This window comes from Lissotriton vulgaris, chromosome 9 (genome assembly GCF_964263255.1).
Source record: "Lissotriton vulgaris chromosome 9, aLisVul1.2, whole genome shotgun sequence".
Taxonomy (NCBI): domain Eukaryota; kingdom Metazoa; phylum Chordata; class Amphibia; order Caudata; family Salamandridae; genus Lissotriton; species Lissotriton vulgaris.
This window is the reverse complement of record NC_141697.1, coordinates 1,245,045,822-1,245,068,587: the sequence shown is the minus strand read 5'-3', so window position 1 is coordinate 1,245,068,587 and position 22,766 is coordinate 1,245,045,822. Positions and strand designations below refer to the sequence as shown.

At 41.8% G+C, this 22,766-nt stretch overlaps 1 protein-coding gene across 1 annotated transcript in view; it reads right to left on the bottom strand.

Annotated features, from left to right (window-relative positions):
* Positions 1 to 22,766, bottom strand: part of LOC147693183 (uncharacterized) — a 142,507-nt gene that overhangs the window by 88,055 nt on the left and 31,686 nt on the right. The window contains exon 2 of the mRNA XM_086939425.1: positions 10,135 to 10,261. Within this exon, the coding sequence (XP_086795551.1) occupies positions 10,135 to 10,261 (127 nt within the window). The remainder of the gene's footprint in view (positions 1 to 10,134; positions 10,262 to 22,766) is intronic.

Below are 22,766 nucleotides of genomic sequence, written 5' to 3'. Positions count from 1 at the left end.
AGTATGTATGGGGCAGATGTATCAAGATTTCATTTAGCGATTTCTAAATAGCGATTTTTAAGGAATCGCTATTTAGAAATCGCAAAATGGAATGTATGTAGAAAATCGCTATTTTTTTGCGATTTCTTAGTCTTCCTTATTTGCGAATTCGCATTTTGCGAATTCGCAATCAAGGAATACTTTCCCATGCATTCCTATGGGCCACGAGGCCCATAGGAATGATTGTGAAAATATTCTCAATTTGCGATTCGCAATTTGCTAATTGCAAATTGAGAATAATTTCAAGGGTGCAGGGGTGAATCACTGACAGAATTTCGACTTCAAAAATATCGACCTACAAGAATATCGAGTCAACAATATCGAGGGCAAAAATATCGACATCCTATCTACAACATGGTAAGTACAAAAATATCGAAAAAAAATATCGATGTTAAAAATATCGATGTTAAATATATCGTTTTTTTTTTTTTAATATATAAATGTAAAATTAAGTCTATAAGACTAATAAATAAAAGAAACATATTTAAAAGTATCTAATAATTCTCTTTTTCTTTCTGCTTTCTTTCTTCATTATCACATGAGAATTTTTCCAAGCATTGTTCCGCGGTTAGAGGATCAGTGAAAAAAGCCACTTGTCCATCCCGGATAACTTTAAGGCGGGCAGGTTCTTGTAAATAGGCCAGGCATCCTATATTTTTGAAGGCATCGATTAGTTTCCGGAGCTCCCACCGTTTATCCATAGTTACTTTTGTTAGATCAGACTTCACAAAAAAAGTAAAGTTATCAACAGTTACCGGATTATTTGGTTTAGCTTTTAGTGCAACTGCTTGTCTCAAAAGAAAATTGCCAAAATAAATCAAAAAAGGTCTTGGGAACTTGCTATTAGTGTTCTTTTGAACTAACGGTAGTCTGTGTACCCTTTGGAGTTGGGAGTCCCAATCCCAATCTGCGAGATCCACAAAGGCCCTTTGGAAAAGTTTGACCACAAAAGCTCTCGGGTCTGACCCCTCAATACCTTCCGGTATTCCAAATAATCTTAGATTTTGTCTTCGGGCCCTATTTTCCAAATCTTCCACTTTGGTTTCCAATAAGGTCAAACTAGAGGTGTTTTGTTTAATAGCTGAGGAGGCATGATTAAAGTCTTCTTCCACCTCCACTATTCGTGTTTTAATGTCTTCTATTTCTTTGCTGATTCCTCCTAGGTTTTGGCAAATGTCTCTCATAGTTCCTTGAATTTTAGTGTTATCCTCTCTCAATTGGAGGTATTGTTGTTGACTCTCAGCCCTCTGCTCTAGCAAAGTCTGCATAATTGCCTCCATTGATATGCCCTGTGGTGGTATAGAATTGAAAGTATGAAAAGAGCTTGGTTGAGAGGAGTTCCCGTCTTGCAAAATAGATCCTCCAGGTATTGGTTCATGCGAGTTTGATTGTGAGCTTGTTGGTCCTGCAACAGAAGAGTCCAGTTCCATTACTTCTCCTGTATTATTTTCAGAGTTCTTACCATTTAGATCTAATTGTATCTGAGTTTTTCTCAAGCTAGTTACAATAGTTTCCTCGGGGACGTTTATCTCTTCACTATTTGAATCCAGCAGCTCATGATTAAGTTCCATACTTGGTTTCTTAAGCCCGTTTGATATAATTTGCAGTGTAGAGATATCTAGAGCATCAGTAGAAATAAAGGAGGCTCCAGGGGTCTCTGCATGTGTCTCTAGATATGTCCCAACATTTGAATCATTGTTCTCCTCTTCAGAAACTAAGATCGTATTATCTGAGACCTCTTGATTCACAGGAAATGCACTTCCATTAACATTGGTTAGGGGGTCAGTAGGTCTGTCCACATTTAAGCTTGTATTGTTGCTTGACTTGTCCTCTTGATGTATATTCAGTTGCCCATTGGACTCATCCGGGCTAGCCCCTGAGAGTCTTAGGGCCATATTTTTTACTCCGCCTTTAGCTTCTATCCACCTTCTCAACGGACTATCATCCATTAGACGACTTTTTTTATTTTCCACCATATCTTTACCTGTTACCTTTAAGAGGAGAAGTTTTTGCTTCGTTTTGACCTTTCTTTTAGTTTTTTTCGGTACCAATTTTTTGTTAGTTTTATTAGTAAACAATTCAGAAGTCTCATTGTTCCCATCTTCTTCTTCTGATAGTTCCTCATATTCGACATTTGAATCTTCGCCTGTCTTAGTTCCAGATTCCTGACTCAAATCAATTGCTCCTTCCTGCTCCCTATCTTTTGGCTTATTTTTATCAACTTTCTCGCATATGGTACTATTAATATCAGGAATCTCGGCACCTCCCCCTATATCTTGTAACATTTGTGGCGATTTGTTGGTTAGATCAGTCTCGATATTTTTCTGAACCAGCTTTGTTTCATTAGTTCCCTTAATTTCTTTAGTTGCAGAGTTTATAGTCTCCTTGTCTATAGGTACTTTATCAGATCCTTTCTTACCTTGAGACCTCTCAGTGGTTAGCCCAATATCTTGGATACTGTCCTGCGTTTTTATCATTGCCTGTTCCACTCCAGATATTTTACCTTGTTCTTTATTTCTGGCATATGCTTCATCGTTCTTATTATTATTTTTACTTTTATTTTTATCATCCTTCATAGTTTCATTGTTCTTATCCTTTCCGACAGACTGCACCTCTGATACATTGAAGTCCATTTTTAGCACACCCTTGGCGTCCCCTTTAGCAGCTATGGAGGAATCATTCATCTTTTCTGAACACAAACCCTTATCAGCATTGCTGTAGTGCTATACCTGTTTTGCTCTTTTCCTTTTGTGTCCTTTTTGCTATTTTCTAATTTCTAATTCAGGCAGGTTAGATTCAGGCATATGTATGTACAATTTCTTCTTTGGTTTTTTTTTTTTTTTTTTCTTCTTCTCTTTTTACCTTCTTTTTCCCCTCTAATATAGACTGGTATTTTGTGATACTCCGAAATGTGAACTGAATATAGTCACTAAAGGTACTTAAAGTACGATTCAATTTAGGTTTGAGCAACCACTCATGCATGCTTCTTCACAGAGCTGCCACTCCAGCGGCAGCTATGCTAGAGGGGAGCTCCCCCCCTAGAAACAGAGAGCAGCAAGGGAGGGGGTGGGGTTGCCACAAGGGCAAGGGTGGCAACGGAAGTCAGGGGTGGGGGGTGGTGATCAAAAGGAAAAATGTGTTTGCAAGTTTTGACGTTTTATTTTGGCTTAGAGAAGGTGACAATGGAATGTTAAGGACGCTTAATACAAAGAGGAATAGGATTTTACTATATTTGAATTTAATAATTAATAAATGCTTAAGCTAAGAATTTTTTGTTGGAATGTAGATGGCCTAAACAATAAGAGTAAAAGGAACCTAGTAAAAGAAGAGATAAAAATGTATAATCCGAACATAGTGCTGTTGTCAGAAACTCATATAAAATACCAGGATAAAAAATGGCTTACACAATTAGGTTATGAATTGGTTATCTGTACCTCGTTGAATGAGACCATTAGGGGGGTTGCTATTTTGAAACAAAGAACACTGCAACTAGATACAATAAAGACTGCGACTGATAATAGAGGCAGATGGGCAATAGCACAGATTCAAGGGGCTGAAGCTAAATTAGTATTCTGTGTGGTTTATGGCCCAAATATTGATAAACCTAAGATTTATGAAGATCTAAGCATAGAATTACTAGAATGGGAAGGGGAAACTATTATTGCCGGTGATTTTAACTGTGTGATGAATTATAAAATGGATTCTACGGGGCCAAGGAATTTTAAAAGAATGCACAAAGTTAGAATGGCGATTCTAGAATTGGCTAGATTAAACAACATTAGAGACATATGGCGGTCTAAACACCCAAAGACGCCAGGTTATACCTATTACTCTGCCCCGCACAGATCATGCTCTAGGATCGACATGATCTGGGCTTCAGAAAATATTTTGGAAAAGTGCACGATTGAAATTTGCCCCAAAGTAACATCGGATCACAATCCTCTCCTTATGGAAATCAACATTGACAATCAGAAAGCAAAAGCAAGAAAATTTACTTTTCCTAGACACTTATTGAGTGACCAATCATTCATCGCATCGATCAAAAATCATATACAAGAGTTTATTAAGCTAAATATTAATACAGCGAGTATTAATACTGTATGGGACACTTGCAAGTGTAGTATCAGAGGCTGTGTCCAACAGTATATATACAGGCTCAATACAGAAAATCGCAATCAGAATAAGGATATGACTTCTAAACTATTAAATTTGGAATCACAATTGGCGGATGCAACACTCCAATCAAAAAACAATATTGATCAAATTAGAACACAACTAGCAGGGATACAAGCTGGACTCAGGAAAAAGCTAAGGGAAAGATATGCGGTTGGACTACATAAATATAAATTAGATCAATATGAAGGGGGCGATCGTATCGGAAAAATATTAGCTTATAAAACAGCGGACAGGAAAGCGAAAACTAGAATAAAGGAAATAATGGGGTCAGATCTTGTACTATATGGGCAGGAGGATCAAATTTTAACTCAATTTGTTAAATTCTACCAGCACTTATATACCCCAGAGGAGCTATCGAGCCAAATAAATATTGAAAAATATCTTGATCAACATTTAAACTCAACACAAGAACTTAAACAAGAAACGATTCAACATCTAAACTCAAATATTTCTATGGAAGAGATTAAAATAGCTATTGATCACTTACCTTTAGGTAAGGCAGTTGGGGAAGACTGCATACCAGGGGAGATGTACAAACTTTGTTATCAAGAGTTGGCTCCTTTATTACAAACAGTCATTAACTCTATTATTGTTTCTAAACAAGCCCCTTCCTCATGGAAACTGGCAAAAATCATATTCTTTTTGAAAAAGGGGAAGCCGGAAAAAGAGTGTGGATCGTATCGGCCCATTTCTCTATTAAATTCGGATGTGAAAATCTTTGCTAAAATCTTAGCTAATCGACTAGCGCCCCATATGCCAGATATGGTTAATTCCCAACAGCATGGCTTTGTGATAGGTAGAGACACCACCATGCATGTTAATACTTCTATAACAGTTCTGGATGTAGCTGAAACCACTAACACCCCACTCGGTATGATAATGTTAGACGCGGAAAAGGCATTTGACCGAGTGGGGTGGGATTATTTATGGACAGTATTAAGAAAAATGGGTATAAAAGGTTCATACTTAGACTGGGTTATGTCAATATATGATGAACCACGGGCGGTGGTTAGTTATGGAGGCATGGATTCCAATAACTTTAAGATTTCTAGAGGTACTAGGCAGGGATGCCCCCTTTCACCAATATTATTTGCTTTATCTTTAGAACCTTTTTTAAATGCTCTAAATACCCAAACAAATATAGTACCTGCTCAACATGGGGATACAACCCTTAAATTAACAGCTTTTGCGGATGACATCGCAATTTATACACCGGATGTGAGCAAAGCTATGCCAGCAATTATAGAGGAAGCGCACAAGTTCGGGGAAATCTCAGGATATAAGTTAAATATCAACAAAACCCAAATCATACTTAATTATACACCGGCCGCATGTATCTATAAGACCAGCAAAGAAGCAGTATATTTAGGTATAAAACTTATGGCTAAAGTGGAGAAGATTGTTGAAATAAATTATGGGGCATTTCTCAAAGAGACAGCTGCAAGTTTCAAAAAATGGCACAAGATACCTCTGAGTCTACTAGGGAGAATTAACCTGATCAAAATGAAAATCTTACCTAAGCTACTCTACTTGTGTAGAGCTATACCGCTACTGCCAAATAAACTGTTTTTTAAGAAATTAGATGGGATTTGTAGCAGTTTTATTTGGGGATACAAAAAGGCACGGAGGGCCATTAAATATCTGACATTACCTATCTTTAAAGGGGGACTTACTTTACCGGATTTTAATTTGTATTTTTTGGCTTCTTTCTTTTTGCGCATTAGGAGTCTATTAAAGAATTCTCCTCCCTTATTTTTTTACCAATATATGCTGGGAACAGATGCCAACCAATTTCTACTACGGGTTCACGACCCTAATTACTTCAAAAGAGTAAAATTTAAGACGGCTAAGCATGCTATCAGAATTTGGGATAAAATCTTGCACATTAGCAACTCCATATTTTACAATGCTGAGCTTAGACTATGGAATAACCCGGGCCTGCCTGGTATCTTTTCGGATGGTGTGGGAAATCGCTGGATGAGATTAGGTATAAGCACGCTAGGAGACTTGTACGATATTAATGGCTTGATGGATTTTGGTAACTTAAAAACTACATATGGGCTTACGGACGACATGTTTTTTAAATATAGACAGATTAGAGATTTTTTTTGGAACAAATTAAAGATAACGGAAGTTGGCCAATCTGAAATTCTTGAAGGTATTTATTCAGGAAAAACTAAATCATTGATTAAATGGGGATATCAATGGCTCATTAAGGTGAAGGAGGAAAACACATCCCAAATTGCAGCTAAATGGTCTCGTAGACTAAACCAAAACATTAATTCAGCTCACATTAGTAATGCCCTATCTCATTTAAATGATATAGTTCATTCTTCCAACTTGAAAATGCAACTATATAGGACTGTTACGGAGTTATACTATACGCCACAAAGGATATCTAGTTGGTCACAAGGTAACTCCTTGACAGATAAATCCAAGTGTGTTAAATGCGATACTGCGGCTGCTGGAATTGAACATATGCTCTTTTTCTGTCCGGCACTCTTAAATTTTTGGAATCACATATCTAATTATCTTCAATCTTATCAAATTAGCTCAATGGATTTCATGGCACAATGGGTTCTGTTAGATATTCAAGACATGAATTGCCCCAACAAAGATCTTTTAACGATTTTGATAGCATGCGCTAGATTAATCATAGCCAGGGTTTGGATTTCTAAAGAACCCCCCTTGGTTGCTGACTGGTTAGCATTGGTATATGAAATTAGAACAATGGAGCTCTCCCTAGCAAAACTTAGAGGCCCTAAAGCTCTTTTGAAAAAAGAAAAGCTATGGAAGGGATTTTTCGTGGGTTAAAAGCTACGATTAGTCTAATACCGATAATTTTTTTTCTCCCTTACTGCTTTTCCTCTTTCCTTCTTTAGAAGTAATGTGAAGTTTTGTTTTAAGAAATACTGTTTTATGTTTGTATTCCTCCATGATCTGTTTTGAATGAATTTATAATTGTATGTTAATTATGAAACTGATCTACTATGAACTTTGTCACTACTTGCAAACAATAAAAACGCTTAAAACAAAAAAAAAAAAATAAAAGTATCTAATAATATTTAAAAGTAATAAATAATACATATATTAAGAATACATTAATTAAATATATACAGTAAATATGTAATATATATACACTGAACAATAAGTATTAATAATTATTTTACGAATTTATAAATTAATGAAATATATTCTAATTTACTAACACATTTACAAACATAAAAAAGTAACATAAATAAAATGTAAGTAATATAAAAAATAAAATAAATATTTGATATATTAACAATTAATTAAATAAAACGTTGCATAGCGTAAGGGTAAAAATTTCTATTCCTACTCCAGAGAGTACAACAGTAGGGAAAACTGACCCTGAACTCAAAAAACACCCCTTTACCCAAGAACTGAAACTGACCCTGAACCCTAAAAATACCCCTTTACCCAAAAACTGAAAACTGACCCTGAACCCAAAAAATACCCCTTTACCCAAGAACTGAAAACTGACCCTGAACCCAAAAAATACCCCTTTACCCAAGAACTGAAAACTGACCCTGAACCCAAAAAATACCCCTTTACCCACGAACTGAAAACTGACACTGAACCAAAAAATACCCCCTTACCCAAAAACTGAAAACTGACCCTGAACCCTAAAAATACCCCTTTACCCAAGAACTGAAAACTGACCCTGAACCCAAAAAATACCCCTTTACCCACGAACTGAAAACTGACACTGAACCAAAAAAGACCCCCTTAACCATAAACTGAAAACTGACCCTGAACCCAAAAAAATACCCCTTTACCCATAAACTGAAAACTGACCCTGAACCCTAAAAATACCCCTTTACCCACGAACTGAAAACTGACACTGAACCAAAAAATACCCCCTTACCCAAAAACTGAAAACTGACCCTGAACCCTAAAAATACCCCTTTACCCAAGAACTGAAAACTGACCCTGAACCCAAAAAATACCCCTTTACCCACGAACTGAAAACTGACACTGAACCAAAAAAGACCCCCTTAACCATAAACTGAAAACTGACCCTGAACCCCAAAAAATACCCCTTTACCCATAAACTGAAAACTGACCCTGAACCCTAAAAATACCCCTTTACCCATAAACTGAAAACTAACCCTGAAACCAAAAAATACCCCTTTACCCAAGAACTGAAAACTGACCCTGAACCAAAAAATACCCCCTTACCCAAAAAATGAAAACTGACCCTAAACACTAAAAATACTCCTTTACCCAAAATGTATTATTATTATTTAATTAGCAATTAATTAATAATAAACAATGACAAATAAAGTAAATATATTATCACATTAGCTGTAATTATTATAATGTAACAATTAATATTATTTTTTCCCAATTAATTAATTAACAGTAATAAAAAATTATATATCAATAAATAACTCTAATTAATGTAACTTATTAATATTATTTAATTACCAATTAATTAATAATGTAAAACATGTACAAAATAATAATAATTAATTAACTAATTAATAATAAATATTTCCCAATAAATTAAATATAAATTTATAAAAACATATATTAATTAATTAATTATTATTAATATACTCCCCACCCCATTCCCCTATAAACCCACATCGCGCTACAGAAAATATATATCAATTAATCAATTAATATTTTTCGCAATTAATCAATATTAATTAGCAATTAATTATAATTAATTAATTAATCCTACTAATTATTAATTAACTTACCATAATTAAATTACTTCCCACCCTATTCCCCTATAAACCCACAACCCGCTACAGAACATATATATCAATTAATAAATTAATTAAAATTATTTTCCTATTATTTTCACATAATTACCAATTAATTATAATTTATTAATAAATCCTACTAATTAATAAACAATTTACCATAATTAAATTACTTCCCACCCTATTCCCCTATAAACCCACAACCCGCTCCGGTACAAAAACATAAAAGTTACTTATAAAATTATTTATTATTAAATAAAATTGATACACATATAATAGTAATTATTTTAAATAGTTAAATTAAACATATAACACATACATAATAAAAAACTATACAATAATACAAATATCGATATTAGTGTCATCGAAATTAGTAACATCGATATATATGCTATCGATATTACTTACTTCGATATTACTTACATCGATATTAAGTATTTCGATATTACTTACCTTGGGTCGATATTCTGTCCTACGATATTCTTGCCTTCGATATTATGCACCTTCGATATTTCAGACTCGATATTATGGTAGGTCGATATTTACAACTCGATATTTTGACTGTGTACCTGCAGGGGTGTCTCAAAGACACCCTGCTGCACTCCTGAAATCTACATGTGTGTGCATATGGCGCACATACATGCCCTATGGGCATGTATGTGCGTCACATGCCACCTTCACAAATGCCAAATAGGGCATTTTTTAAAGAATTCGCAAATTACCACCAACTACAAGTTGGTGGTAATTTGCGATTTCTTAACACAAATTCGCAATTTCGAAAACCTGCATACATCACATTTAAGGAATCGCAACATTTTTGATTCCTTAAATGCTTAAGCAAAATAAGAAATCGCAAATTTTTGCGATTCCTTACTTTGCGATTTTTTGATACATGTCAAAAAATGCTAATAAGCCTTTTGCGATGCGAAAAAGCCGGAATTTGCAGAATTCCGGACTTTGCGAATCGCAAAAGGCTTGATACATCTGTCCCTAGGTTACATTTTTGTGCGCTTAAACGTCAGTGAATCTGGAGCACATTTCTTTATGAGATCTAAGAGAACAGGCATGCTGGAATGCTACAATGCATTACATGACACATAATATAGAAATATATTTTGAGAAATAAATAGGCAGGTGTGTCATGTTTGAAAATGCCAGCTGAATACAGACATCAGGACTTTACCCAATGAGATCAAGGCCTGGTGGATCTCCTTCATCACGTTCCTGCACAGTTCCTGCTGCCAGTCCTGCAGGAGCCTCCATTCCTCTTCAGGGAAATAGGCAGCGACGTCGAGGTAGGCAGCCTGAAGCTGGAAGGGAAAATGTACAGTTAAGTATTGTGATTTGGGGAGGGGGAGGGGAGGCAAACTGTCGAAGAGGCGAAGCTGCCGCCAAACACACTCAAGGCATTTAGGGGTGCTCGGGTAAAGGCAGAAGAGCGTTGAAGGAAAGGGAAGGCATGTGTCCTGTCAGAGGTGAAACAACCTTCACCCTGCATCCTTTACCACGCAGGACCTTTACTGTGTAGTCTTTACAATGAAGGTGAGTTCCACGCACATACGTATTTGTTCCTTCACCACTTATCATGCAGGTAAGCTCTTGGGTGGGTCGATGTAAAGGGAGGTGAGGGTGAGTTGAAAGCTTGGGTGGATAGAGGTAAAGGAGGGTGACTTGAGGGTTTGGGTGGGTTGAGGTAAAGAGAGGTAAGGGTGGTGAGGTCTCGGTTTGTAGAGATAAAGGGAGGTGAGGGTGACTTGAGGGTTTGGGTGGGTAGAGGTAAAGAGAGGTAAGGGTGGTGAGGACTCGGTTTGTAGAGGTAAAGGGAGCTGAGGGTGACTTGAGGGTTTGGGTGGGTAGAGGTAAAGAGAGGTAAGGGTGGTGAGGACTCGGTTTGTAGAGGTAAAGGGAGCTGAGGGTGACTTGAGGGTTCTCAGGTGGGCAGAGGTAAAGGGAGGTGAGGGTGACTTGAGGGTTTGGGTGGGTTGAGGTAAAGAGAGGCAAGGGTGGTGAGGTCTCGGTTTGTAGAGATAAAGGGAGGTGAGGGTGACTTGAGGGTTTGGGTGGGTAGAGGTAAAGAGAGAAAGGGTGGTGAGGTCTCGGTTTGTAGAGGTAAAGGGAGGTGAGGGTGACTTGAGGGTTTGGGTGGGTTGAGGTAAAGAGAGGTAAGGGTGGTGAGGACTCGGTTTGTAGAGGTAAAGGGTGGTGAGGGTGACTTGAGGGTTTGGGTGGGTAGAGATAAAGAGAGGTATGGGTGGTGAGGACTCGGTTTGTAGAGGTAAAGGGAGGTGAGGGTGACTTGAGGGTTTGGGTGGGTAGAGGTAAAGAGAGGTAAGGGTGGTGAGGACTCGGTTTGTAGAGGTAAAGGGAGGTGAGGGTGACTTGAGGGTTTGGGCGGGTAGAGGTAAAGAGAGGTATGGGTGGTGAGGACTCGGTTTGTAGAGGTAAAGGGAGCTGAGGGTGACTTGAGGGTTTTCAGGTGGGCAGAGGTAAAGAGAGGTAAGGGTGGTGAGGTCTCGGTTTGTAGAGGTAAAGGGAGGTGAGGGTGACTTGAGGGTTTGGGTGGGTAGAGGTAAAGAGAGGTAAGGGTGGTGAGGTCTCGGTTTGTAGAGGTAAAGGGAGGTGAGGGTGACTTGAGGGTTTGGGTGGGTAGAGATAAAGAGAGGTAAGGGTGGTGAGGACTCGGTTTGTAGAGGTAAAGGGAGGTGAGGGTGACTTGAGGGTTTGGGTGGGTAGAGATAAAGAGAGGTAAGGGTGGTGAGGTCTCGGTTTGTAGAGGTAAAGGGAGGTGAGGGTGACTTGAGGGTTTGGGTGGGTAGAGGTAAAGAGAGGTGAGGGTGGTGAGGTCTCGGTTTGTAGAGGTAAAGGGAGGTGAGGGTGACTTGAGGGTTTGGGTGGGTAGAGGTAAAGAGAGGTAAGGGTGGTGAGGTCTCGGTTTGTAGAGGTAAAGGGAGGTGAGGGTGACTTGAGGGTTTGGGTGGGTAGAGGTAAAGAGAGGTAAGGGTGGTGAGGTCTCGGTTTGTAGAGGTAAAGGGAGGTGAGGGTGACTTGAGGGTTTGGGTGGGTAGAGGTAAAGAGAGGTAAGGGTGGTGAGGACTCGGTTTGTAGAGGTAAAGGGAGCTGAGGGTGACTTGAGGGTTTGGGTGGGTAGAGGTAAAGAGAGGTAAGGGTGGTGAGGACTCGGTTTGTAGAGGTAAAGGGAGCTGAGGGTGACTTGAGGATTCTCAGGTGGGCAGAGGTAAAGGGAGGTGAGGGTGACTTGAGGGTTTGGGTGGGTCGAGGTAAAGAGAGGTAAGGGTGGTGAGGTCTCGGTTTGTAGAGGTAAAGGGAGGTGAGGGTGACTTGAGGGTTTGGGTGGGTAGAGGTAAAGAGAGGTAAGGGTGGTGAGGTCTCGGTTTGTAGAGGTAAAGGGAGGTGAGGGTGACTTGAGGGTTTGGGTGGGTTGAGGTAAAGAGAGGTAAGGGTGGTGAGGACTCGGTTTGTAGAGGTAAAGGGATGTGAGGGTGACTTGAGGGTTTGGGTGGGTAGAGGTAAAGAGAGGTAAGGGTGGTGAGGACTCGGTTTGTAGAGGTAAAGGGAGCTGAGGGTGACTTGAGGGTTTTCAGGTGGGCAGAGGTAAAGAGAGGTAAGGGTGGTGAGGTCTCGGTTTGTAGAGGTAAAGGGAGGTGAGGGTGACTTGAGGGTTTGGGTGGGTAGAGGTAAAGAGAGGTAAGGGTGGTGAGGTCTCGGTTTGTAGAGGTAAAGGGAGGTGAGGGTGACTTGAGGGTTTGGGTGGGTTGAGGTAAAGAGAGGCAAGGGTGGTGAGGACTCGGTTTGTAGAGGTAAAAGGAGGTGAGGGTGACTTGAGGGTTTGGGTGGGTAGAGATAAAGAGAGGTAAGGGTGGTGAGGACTCGGTTTATAGAGGTAAAGGGAGGTGAGGGTGACTTGAGGGTTTGGGTGGGTAGAGATAAAGAGAGGTAAGGGTGGTGAGGTCTCGGTTTGTAGAGGTAAAGGGAGGTGAGGGTGACTTGAGGGTTTGGGTGGGTAGAGGTAAAGAGAGGTAAGGGTGGTGAGGACTCGGTTTGTAGAGGTAAAGGGAGGTGAGGGTGACTTGAGGGTTTGGGTGGGTAGAGATAAAGAGAGGTAAGGGTGGTGAGGTCTCGGTTTGTAGAGGTAAAGGGAGGTGAGGGTGACTTGTGGGTTTGGGTGGGTAGAGGTAAAGAGAGGTAAGGGTGGTGAGGTCTCGGTTTGTAGAGGTAAAGGGAGGTGAGGGTGACTTGAGGGTTTGGGTGGGTAGAGGTAAAGAGAGGTAAGGGTGGTGACGACTCGGTTTGTAGAGGTAAAGGGAGGTGAGGGTGACTTGAGGGTTCTCAGGTGGGCAGTGGTAATGGTAGGTGAGCGTGACATGAGGGTTCAGCGGCACATAGAGGTAAATGGAGGTGAGGGTGATTTTAGGGGTTAGAGGTGGGTAGAGGTAGAAACATACATCTTTTGAAATCACAGAGTATTTGATGATGAGAAAAAGATCGAAAAATAAATGAGGTAAGCAACACATAAGTAATGTATGATTAGAGCTTTATATTTAATTAAAGCGGCCGGAATGTATGCATGTTTCGGAAACTGGTCTCATGCCACACAGGTTCTTAACTGCGAGTTGTCTATGTGCAGATCTAGGAAATACTGGGAACGCAAGCACTTCAACGGTTTCGATTTGTTTTTCAAGCAATTGCAAAAAAGGAAAAACAAGCATTTGCAATGCAATAGGTCTCGCATTTACTCGAGTTTGAGCTATTGGCATTGTAAATGTCAATGCCTTTTACTTGTTTTGGCTTTTAAACAAAAATAAAAGGCATAATCATTTACAATGCCAATAGCGTAAGCTCTCCTTTTAAATTTGGGTTGCACTTGGCCAAGTTCTGTTATGGTGCATAAAGATAGTAGGATTCCCATTGCAAAATAGGTTTAGAAGAAGAAATGTGCAGAGACCTAGGACCATTAGCAAACCAAACAGTACCCTACATTGTTTATTCACTCCGCATGTTTTTATTGAGATATTTGGACAAGTCTTTGCATATTATAAGGTTTGGCAAATTTGTGCACCATGTAGGGCCGCCTTTCTATATAATTATGTTTCATCATTTTAAAACTTGGTAACACAATCCACACAAATACACTCAATCAATCAATCAGGGGGTTTGTGAAGCGCGCTACTCACCCATGAGGGTCTCAAGGTGACTCAACACCATGCAGCATAATTCCAATCAGCATAATTTCACTGAACGCCACTCGCTTCCATGCCACACAATTCAACTCTACACATTTCCATTCCTCGTGACGTAATTCATCAACTAACCACATATTTCAACTCAACAATACAATTACAAAACACACCCCATACATCCAAACCACACAACAGAATTCTACATCATGCCACAAAATTCAACAGCACACCACATTCCAGTCCACAACACAAAATATAATTCCACATAATTACACTCTATGACACACGATCACACTCCTCATAATTCCAGTACACTCAATGCCACATAATTACTATCCACATATTTCAACTGCACACCATTCCACATAATTCCACTACTCAAATCCACTCCACACCACACACTACTCTACAAATACCAATCCCAATCCAACCCACATAATTCAACTCCACGCCACATATATCCAATCCACTCCAAACCACAAGGGTAAAAGGCATTGTCACTTACAATGCCAATAAACAAATGCGATACCAATTTGCATTGCAAATGCTTGCTTATTTCTTTCTCAAGAAGATGTGCACCTGCCAACTGAGTTTCTGTCACGTATACATTAGCTTGAAGTATCCATTAAGAAAAACTATCTATAAAAGTCACATACATAGGAGGGGGTTAGCATTAGATGCTAACAGGTAAAGGAGGAGAAATGCTGAATAAACTTGGGCAGTCTACACGTAGGTACACGAGCAGCCCGTCTTACTTTTGACACTCCTTCAGTTGCAGATGTTAGAACTTGGGCATTTAAAAAATCTTTGGATTTCCTCTAGTCGAGACTGACACCTTCTTTTGGGAAGCCATATCTGAACAAGGGTGTGTTCTGTCCAGGTCATAAGAGTTGGCTTGTTGACAGTGATGTTGCTGATTGAAGAGGAAATTGGGCCCCATATGTGTCCAATGGTGTGGGTCGATTTGGTAATGTCCTGGGTGAGGCCATGATTTCTGAGGTTTTCTAGAAGGGCCATAGAGGTTAGGTTGGTGCGGTCTTCTAGGTGAAAGTTAACGTCTCCATGGAGGTTGAAGGTGCTGGTTTTCATGATGTGGGATTTCCATATATCTGATGTAATCATCATAGCAAATAACATATGACGCAAAATCTCACTAATGTTAGCTCAGAACGAGTTATTGTGGTTAAGTACATCACCCTTGGCTAAATACATAAGCCTTCAATGAACTTCTCTGAAAACTATACCAAAACTCAACAAAATGCATGACACAAACTGGAGTAAACATTAACCCACGTTTTAAAAATTGTCAATAGTAAATTGGGGGTGGGGAGGTTGTTAGCAACTAACCTACTGATTTATTTTTGAAATGTTCAAGTACAGAAACCAATTCACCCAGACTTGGTATAGATGTGTTTATGTATCTACTTATTCATGTACGTACGAACCAAGCTGCATAGCAAGGGAGGGCAGAGCGTGGGAGGGATGCCTTGGACCTTGGTGCAAGGAAGGAACATTGTAACTTTGACTGCTACTGGTGTAGCAAAATACAGCAATTACCAGAGTTCAATGGGGCTTCTGAGCCTTGGGGCCAGTGTCACTGCGACTGCTGCAAGAATGCCACCTATGACGCCAAGGGAGTGCTGTAAAAAAGGTGGGTAGTGGGTAGGACTGCAGAGGGTGAGGGTGTGTATGTATGTCATTAAAAAAATTCAGCTCTCTAGGATAAAATGTCAGTTTCCTGTTGTTGCACTGCATTATGTTAGTGAGATTAATGTATCTTCCTTGTGTGAGAGTAAACTGGAATCTACTGAACTTTACATAAGTGTGTAGTTTTACCAGCCACGGCCCGTGGAGGGAGTTTCGGTTGGGCAGGGGAGAGGCAGGGTGGGGGGGTGCTAAAAACCAGAGTATGGATAATTGAAGGTAAGTAAACAATTTAATAAATAAAATGAATTTCGTAGTGACCCTGCATCACATTGTGTGATGCAGGGCGCGATACGAAATTTGTTTTCTTAATTAAATTGTTTACTTACCTTCAATTATCCATACTCCGGTTTTTAGCACCCCCCGCCCCACCTCTCCGCCCCACCAAAACTCCCTCCACGGGCCGCGGCTGAGTTTTACCCAATCGTGGTCTGTATGACTTGGGGTTGTGGGGAGGGGTCGCGGCAGGGGGGTGGTTAAATTATATAAAAAATAGATATACCTTCTTGGGTCCTACGAGGTTGCATCTCCTGGCCGGGTCCCGTTTTCCTGGTCTTCTTCTGAACAGGAACACAGGTTGCCTCCCTCCTCTGTCCCTAAGCCAATCACAACGCTGCAAAGGCAATGTTGTGAATGGTGGGGAAGGCACCCAGCCAAGCGCCTATATGGAGAGACCATTTTCTCCATGTAGGCTGCCTACATGGAGAAAAGGGAGAGTGTGCATGACTGGTTTGGTCGGCCGCTGGGGCTAACCAAACAGTCAGGTCCCGCAACTTTGGCAAGCCACTCCGACCTGCCCGCCCGCCCCCAACCAGGCATACCCTTCTGCTTTCTCGCAGTGTGAGAAGCAGCTGCGTCCGGTGGTTGGAATACCTGCTTGCGGTGACATGGGGAGGGGGAGGGGCAGGATGGGGGTTAGTAATGTATGGAATACGGAGTTTAACAGGTAAGTAAACATATAAATAAACAAAAACGAAATGTGTTGCGCGCACTGCATCGCATTTGGTGATGCAGTGCAAGCAACGAAATTCGTTTTATTTATATATATGTTAACTTACCTGTTAAAGTCCGTAATCCATACATTATTACCCCCCACCCTGCCCCTCCGCCACGTCACCGCCCGCAGGTACTCCCACCACCAGCCGTGGCTGGTGAGAAGCAGAAACATAAAATGGTTGTTTTACCAATTTATGTTTCTGCTTCTCGCACTGCAAGAAATCAGTAGGGCGACGCTCCTCCGCCCTAAAGGAAGAGCCGCCCCGTTTTACCCCTAGAAGTACTTAAAAACGTAATGTATCCATATCTTCGAGCTCAGTACCTGTCTTGTAAACGTGGAACTGTGTGCATCAGGCCCTCAGAGTCACGGTGTACACGCTACAAAAACCACAGCTAAATTAATGAATGAATAAATGCACGCGACGGTTTTCATCACATCTGTCAATACGCATCAGAGATAAATGACCTTAAATAACGTGGGGTCACGCTCTACGTGGCAAATAATACCAGCCACGCTTTCAAGACGGCCATGTGTGGAAAGAGACTGTGTCACGCTTGGTGAAGAATTACCCATAATCCGCGAGCAATGGTCTTGTGACAACAAAGTATCAGTCAAAATACAGGTCCGGTGCTAGGGAGTAAATAAATTACATGCAAACACCCCACCGACGGTGTATGTTGACAATAATCTAAATTGATCATACCAGCGATTGCATTGATTATGTTTCACGAACTCGCAATGCATTAAAACAAGGCCAATTTGTTTCCACAGGAGTTCTGAGCGGGTGGTGGTGGCTAAAAAGAGAGCACCAATCGGGCCGCTTGGCTGATGTTTGTGGCGGTTATCTGCAATAATCTAATGCTGACAGGAAGCAGTGTTTTATTTGGTAATTAACGGCGTGGAGGTGGAACTGCCATGGCACCTCCTAAAACTGGGGAATGTGATGAAAGATGCTATCTGCAGTTCCATCCTCCCCACTTGTGTTTAGGATTGTCAGAATGAGAAATGTCAGCATTATGAAAGCTCAGCTCTGCATTTGATATGAGAAAACCCTTCAAAGCTACCCTTTCTCCCCCACCCTCTCATTCCCCTATCTGTATAAAGCTCCTTTTTTTCTCTCCCTCTCCAGCTCGCTTGCTTTTTTTTTATTCACCCTGTTTTGTCAGCTGGCAGAAATATAATTTTTTCCCCTCTTTCTTTCCCATTACAAGCCTCCGTTTTTTTTTGTTTTATTGTGTTTCACGGCCCCTAATGCCCTTAGGGAAATTGCCTTGTTTAAATGACAGTGTCTCCGAGGCATGAATCCTTTCCACTCTCGCCCTACGAGGGTTGAAACAGCCAACAGACTGTAAAGAATAAATAATAAAAAAAGTATTGATTATTATGATGACTGTAAGATTCAATTAAGTATTAATGTTGCCCTCCAGTGGACCTATCAAGGCATTCAAACAGGGGCAGGCTCGGCTGAGCTAAATACATGCTGAGTGCCTCGGCCCTTAAATAGGGAGAACATGTATTTACGTACAGTATTTGAAGCCGAGTGCACTGAGGCACAGAGTCCAACACTTAAGTGCTGTGCAAATTAAGCCCCGGATGACAGGGACATTGTTTGCAGCGATAGAAGTATTGACTGCAGAAGTGCCTTTCATGACGGTTTAAACTATTTGTACTGATTAACATTTTCATAGATTATCATGTGTCATATCAAATTCACTTTTCAGGCATGAATACATACAAAAAAGCCCCCCGGGCGGCCATCGACCAATGTGGTGATGGTACACACAGCAGAGCGCGCCAGCAGCCAGCCTACTCGCAGGCTGGTCACCTGCTCTGTGCACAGGAACCACTTAGACATGAATTTAGCAATAAATAGCTGACACACAGTACAGCGGGGTCACTCGTTTCTTTTCAAGGGATTTCATGGTTTCCTTTTCTCTTCCTACCTGTCTCCCTGCTTGGAGAGCGAGTTGTGCAGGTGTGAGCAGCGACACCGTGCTTGACTCTCTGCCCCCAAAACGACCCCTCGCTGACTGAGGGGAGGCCAGATCGCGTCAGACAGTCGGAGGACCTTTTTGTCATATTATTTCGAGGTTGCTCAATGCCCCGGGGAACTTTTAAAATACGTGTGTAAGTGTCCACAGTGCGCTGATTTTTTTTTAATTTGGCACGCACAAGGTGCTTGTGGTAGGAAAAAAAATAACAATTAAGTAGTTTGCTAGGGATTCGAGTTTTGTTGACTGGCAGTGTGGGAAACCATAGGTTTTCGTTTATTTTTGTGAATACCCGTGTTTTGGACCGGATCCTCTTTTTGTTAATGTTCCCAGAATACATGTCGGTGCTGCATGCCGATAGTTTCAAGTGTGCGCCTTGACAAGCGAGCGTGGGGCGGAATACGGAGAAAGGGGCAGGTGTGGGAAAGGTGCAAACCACGATCAGATGAAGCATTGGTAGTTCCAATGGTATTTTTGAAGAAGTTGCCTCCCCTCCAACATCCCGAATCCCCGCATGCCGGCTGAGGTTTAACAGGGTGGGGGGTAAATGAAAAAGCCACCGGAACAGTTATAGCTCTTCACTTGACTGCAGCCGGCAGTAACAGCGGGAGCAGCCGCAAATAAGAGTGCCTCTGCGTGTGTGCCTGAGAGGAGCAGAGAGCGCCCCCCGACAGCGCTCTGACACTTTCCCCCCCCTCTCCCGGCTCCCTTTTCTCTCCCCCACCAACCCCTAGGATCCAATGATAGCTGGACAAGTCAGCAAGCCCGCGCTGCTGTCGCTGCGGAGTGAGATGAAGGCAGAGGCGAGAAGCGAGGAGGCGGAAGCGACCACTTCAGACGGAGAGCTAAGCGAGCCCCCGAGCGAGCCCCTGCCCGAGTCCGCAAACCCCGTTGACAGCCAGGAGCCCCCCGGCAAGCTCTTTGATGAGTCCGCTTGAGTGTTTGCATGTTTTGCATCACAGGGCTGTGGCATCGGTCCCGCGGTGTGCACCCCCTCCTATTACTCCTGCCAGGGTCATTTATTGTGTGCCGACAGCGCGCTAGTTTACAGTACAATGTGACCATGTCATACCTAGTCAGACACATACTGCAAAGGTAGATAGGGAAACATATGGTACGATTACACTTTTCCGCTCCTCCTTTCAATATGGGTTTAGCGCTTGGAGCCTGTCGGTGTGAAAGCAACTGCCCATAATATATTACAGGCGGAAACGGGCACATTGCATTTGAAAACAAGGAAGGCCCATCAAATGCCTCGAGAGAACAAGCCGTGAGCGTGCACTCTCCCGAACTTCCGGTCTCAGGATGTGCACGCTCACGGCAGTCGTGGGGCGGGACTTCCGTCTTTTGGAGAAGCCCACTCTCACAAAGTGGATGGCAGCAGAAGTCAGGAGAGGCGGCTGAGGCGGTAAGTGGGGCTTGGCACCTGTGTTTCAGCGTGTGTGTATGCAGTGTGTGTGTGTGCGCGTGCGTGTATGCAGTGTGTGTGCGCGTGTGACTGGAGAGGCATGGCTGACCCTGGCAATCGGCTTCTGGAGATGTGCACGGCTCCGGGGGGCGGGGCATGCGCGTCCAGGCTGTGAAATCGCCGCGCGTGCCCCTGTCTACGTCCCTTGAGAGCCGACTTAATCACAATAGGTCTCCAGCGAGACCTAAAAATCAAAGTACCACAATTCGAGAGCAAGTAAGATCGGGTACGGGTAATGCATAGGGATAAAACGAATCAGGAACAAGCACAGGCAAAGCCAGCTGTTCTGGACCTAAAAAGGGCGAGTTATTGAGCTTAGGAATAAATGTAATGTCCAGTATTTGTAAAGCGCAAACAATTACCCGAAGGTGTCAAGGCGCTGGGGGCCGTCGGGAAGAATGAGCGAGCTGTTACTCAGAGTCACATGGTGCTGGGCTGATCTGCCACCGGTACTGGGGATTGAACCGTGAACCCCCGGGTCCCAGAGTCAGTCACCAGGCTGCTGCGCCACACCTTTTCCCAGTGGCATGTCAAAGCATACATCAAATGATTTGTGGAGTCACAAGTCAGGATGACAATGACATACACTGTGGGCAAGATTCACAAAGGTAAAGTTAAATGTTTGTGTAAGTTTACTCTTCCTCTGTGGTCACAAAACTGTGATGCAATAGTAACTTTATGACTGCAGAGACGCTGGAGTCAGGCAACGCTGCAGTCAGGCAGAGAATCCGCACATAAAGACAGGCCGGTCCTTTCTGTTTATATGCGGAGTTCTCCGCCCCGACTACGAGTCACAGTCACTGCAGTCTCAAAATTACTATTAAATCACAGTTTCGTGAACAACGAAAAAGAGGAAACTCACACAAACGACTATGTTTACCTTCGTGAATCAAGACCTGTATGTGCAGCTGAATACAGAAGGTGAATATTAAATTGCGTCACATGAATCAAGTTGCGTCCACTGGAAAGTAAAAAGCTTTTAAAGGTTACGCGATATTTCCACATCAGCAACCACAGACCCCCCAGGATATAGCGGCATGGATTAGCAAATTTAGCGGCACAAAAATGGAAATTTAGCGGCACAAATATGGAAATTTAGCGGAAATTTTGCGGCATTTTATTTGCCCATTTTTCCTACAACAAACACAGATAGCTTAGTTTTTTAAAGTTATTTAACAACATGAAGCTATGTATATATGGTTTATTTGCAATGTAGACGCTTTGTTTGGCTTCAAGGCACATATAGGACATAAACATGTTAATGAATAAATGCCCCAAAAGCAATGCTCCCCAGGGACCGCCACACGCTGGGCACGCAGAAACAGACTGTGAGGTAGTAGTATTCAGTAGGATTCAGGGGGCAGACGTTTAAAGCATTTCTTTGATTGGCAGCACGTGGGCATGTAAATCAGAGAGCGATGTTATGTTATATTTTTATGTATCTGCACACCAGAGTTTACAGGCACCATTGAGAACAATCAAATTACTAAAAGATGCAGCGCAACAAATAACAGGTTAAAAAGAGAAGTCATGAGCTTTTTTTTTTTTTACCGAAATAAGGGAGAAGTAACCCGGAGGTTGTTCCATATTTTGGCAGTAACCTCAGAAAAGGGCCTGTCACCAAAATTGACAGCTCAATCGCGATATCCAGGAGGGTCTGACTACTCCAATAGTATTTCACTTGGAGATTTCACCTGCTTCAAGCAGAGAAAGTTGATACTGGTAGGAAGTAAATCCGATATCTATAAAAAAAAATGCCCAAAACTCATAATCCCGGTTATTTACTCTGAACCCTCAGTAATGGTATACCTGTGGGAGGGAAACAATGCCGATTTTTATGGTCCTCTCGCACATTATTTAGAGAAGTTCAGTTATATGTCATGAAGAAACGTTGTGTACCAGTGCAACCTGTCTTACAAATAAAGACTGTGCAAGCATTTGCAGCCCCATCCCCTCCAAAGTTCCCCTGGGGGCACCGAAATCCGGTGTACACACCTGTTATTCCTCTGGGTCACTTTTCCATAATAGGGTCCCATGTATGTTGTGTCCATAGATTCTTATTTCCCAATTAGCTTGGGACACAAGTCCGAACACTCATGGTGACAGACGTAGACATCAAGAAATGGACGGATAAAAAAAGCAATGGAAAAAGAGAATCGAAACAATCTGACCGATGCTGGGATCATCCAATTCCATCATGTTTTACTTTGTGAACTAACAAGTGCCAGCCATACGGACATCAGTGTTGGGCCTGACACCAATAAGGCTGTTTAGCTGGAATTGCCAAACCTTGCTGTCTCTGAGCCAACTGACAATGCGAACCGGCAGAATCTGAACGTCAATGAGGCACTTTGGTAAAGTGACGCTTGAGTCCATAAGGTACATCAAGCTAGGAACTACGGGGCATATTACCAAGGAATAGCGATAATTATCGCTGTTGCTTGGTTAGCGTGAAAA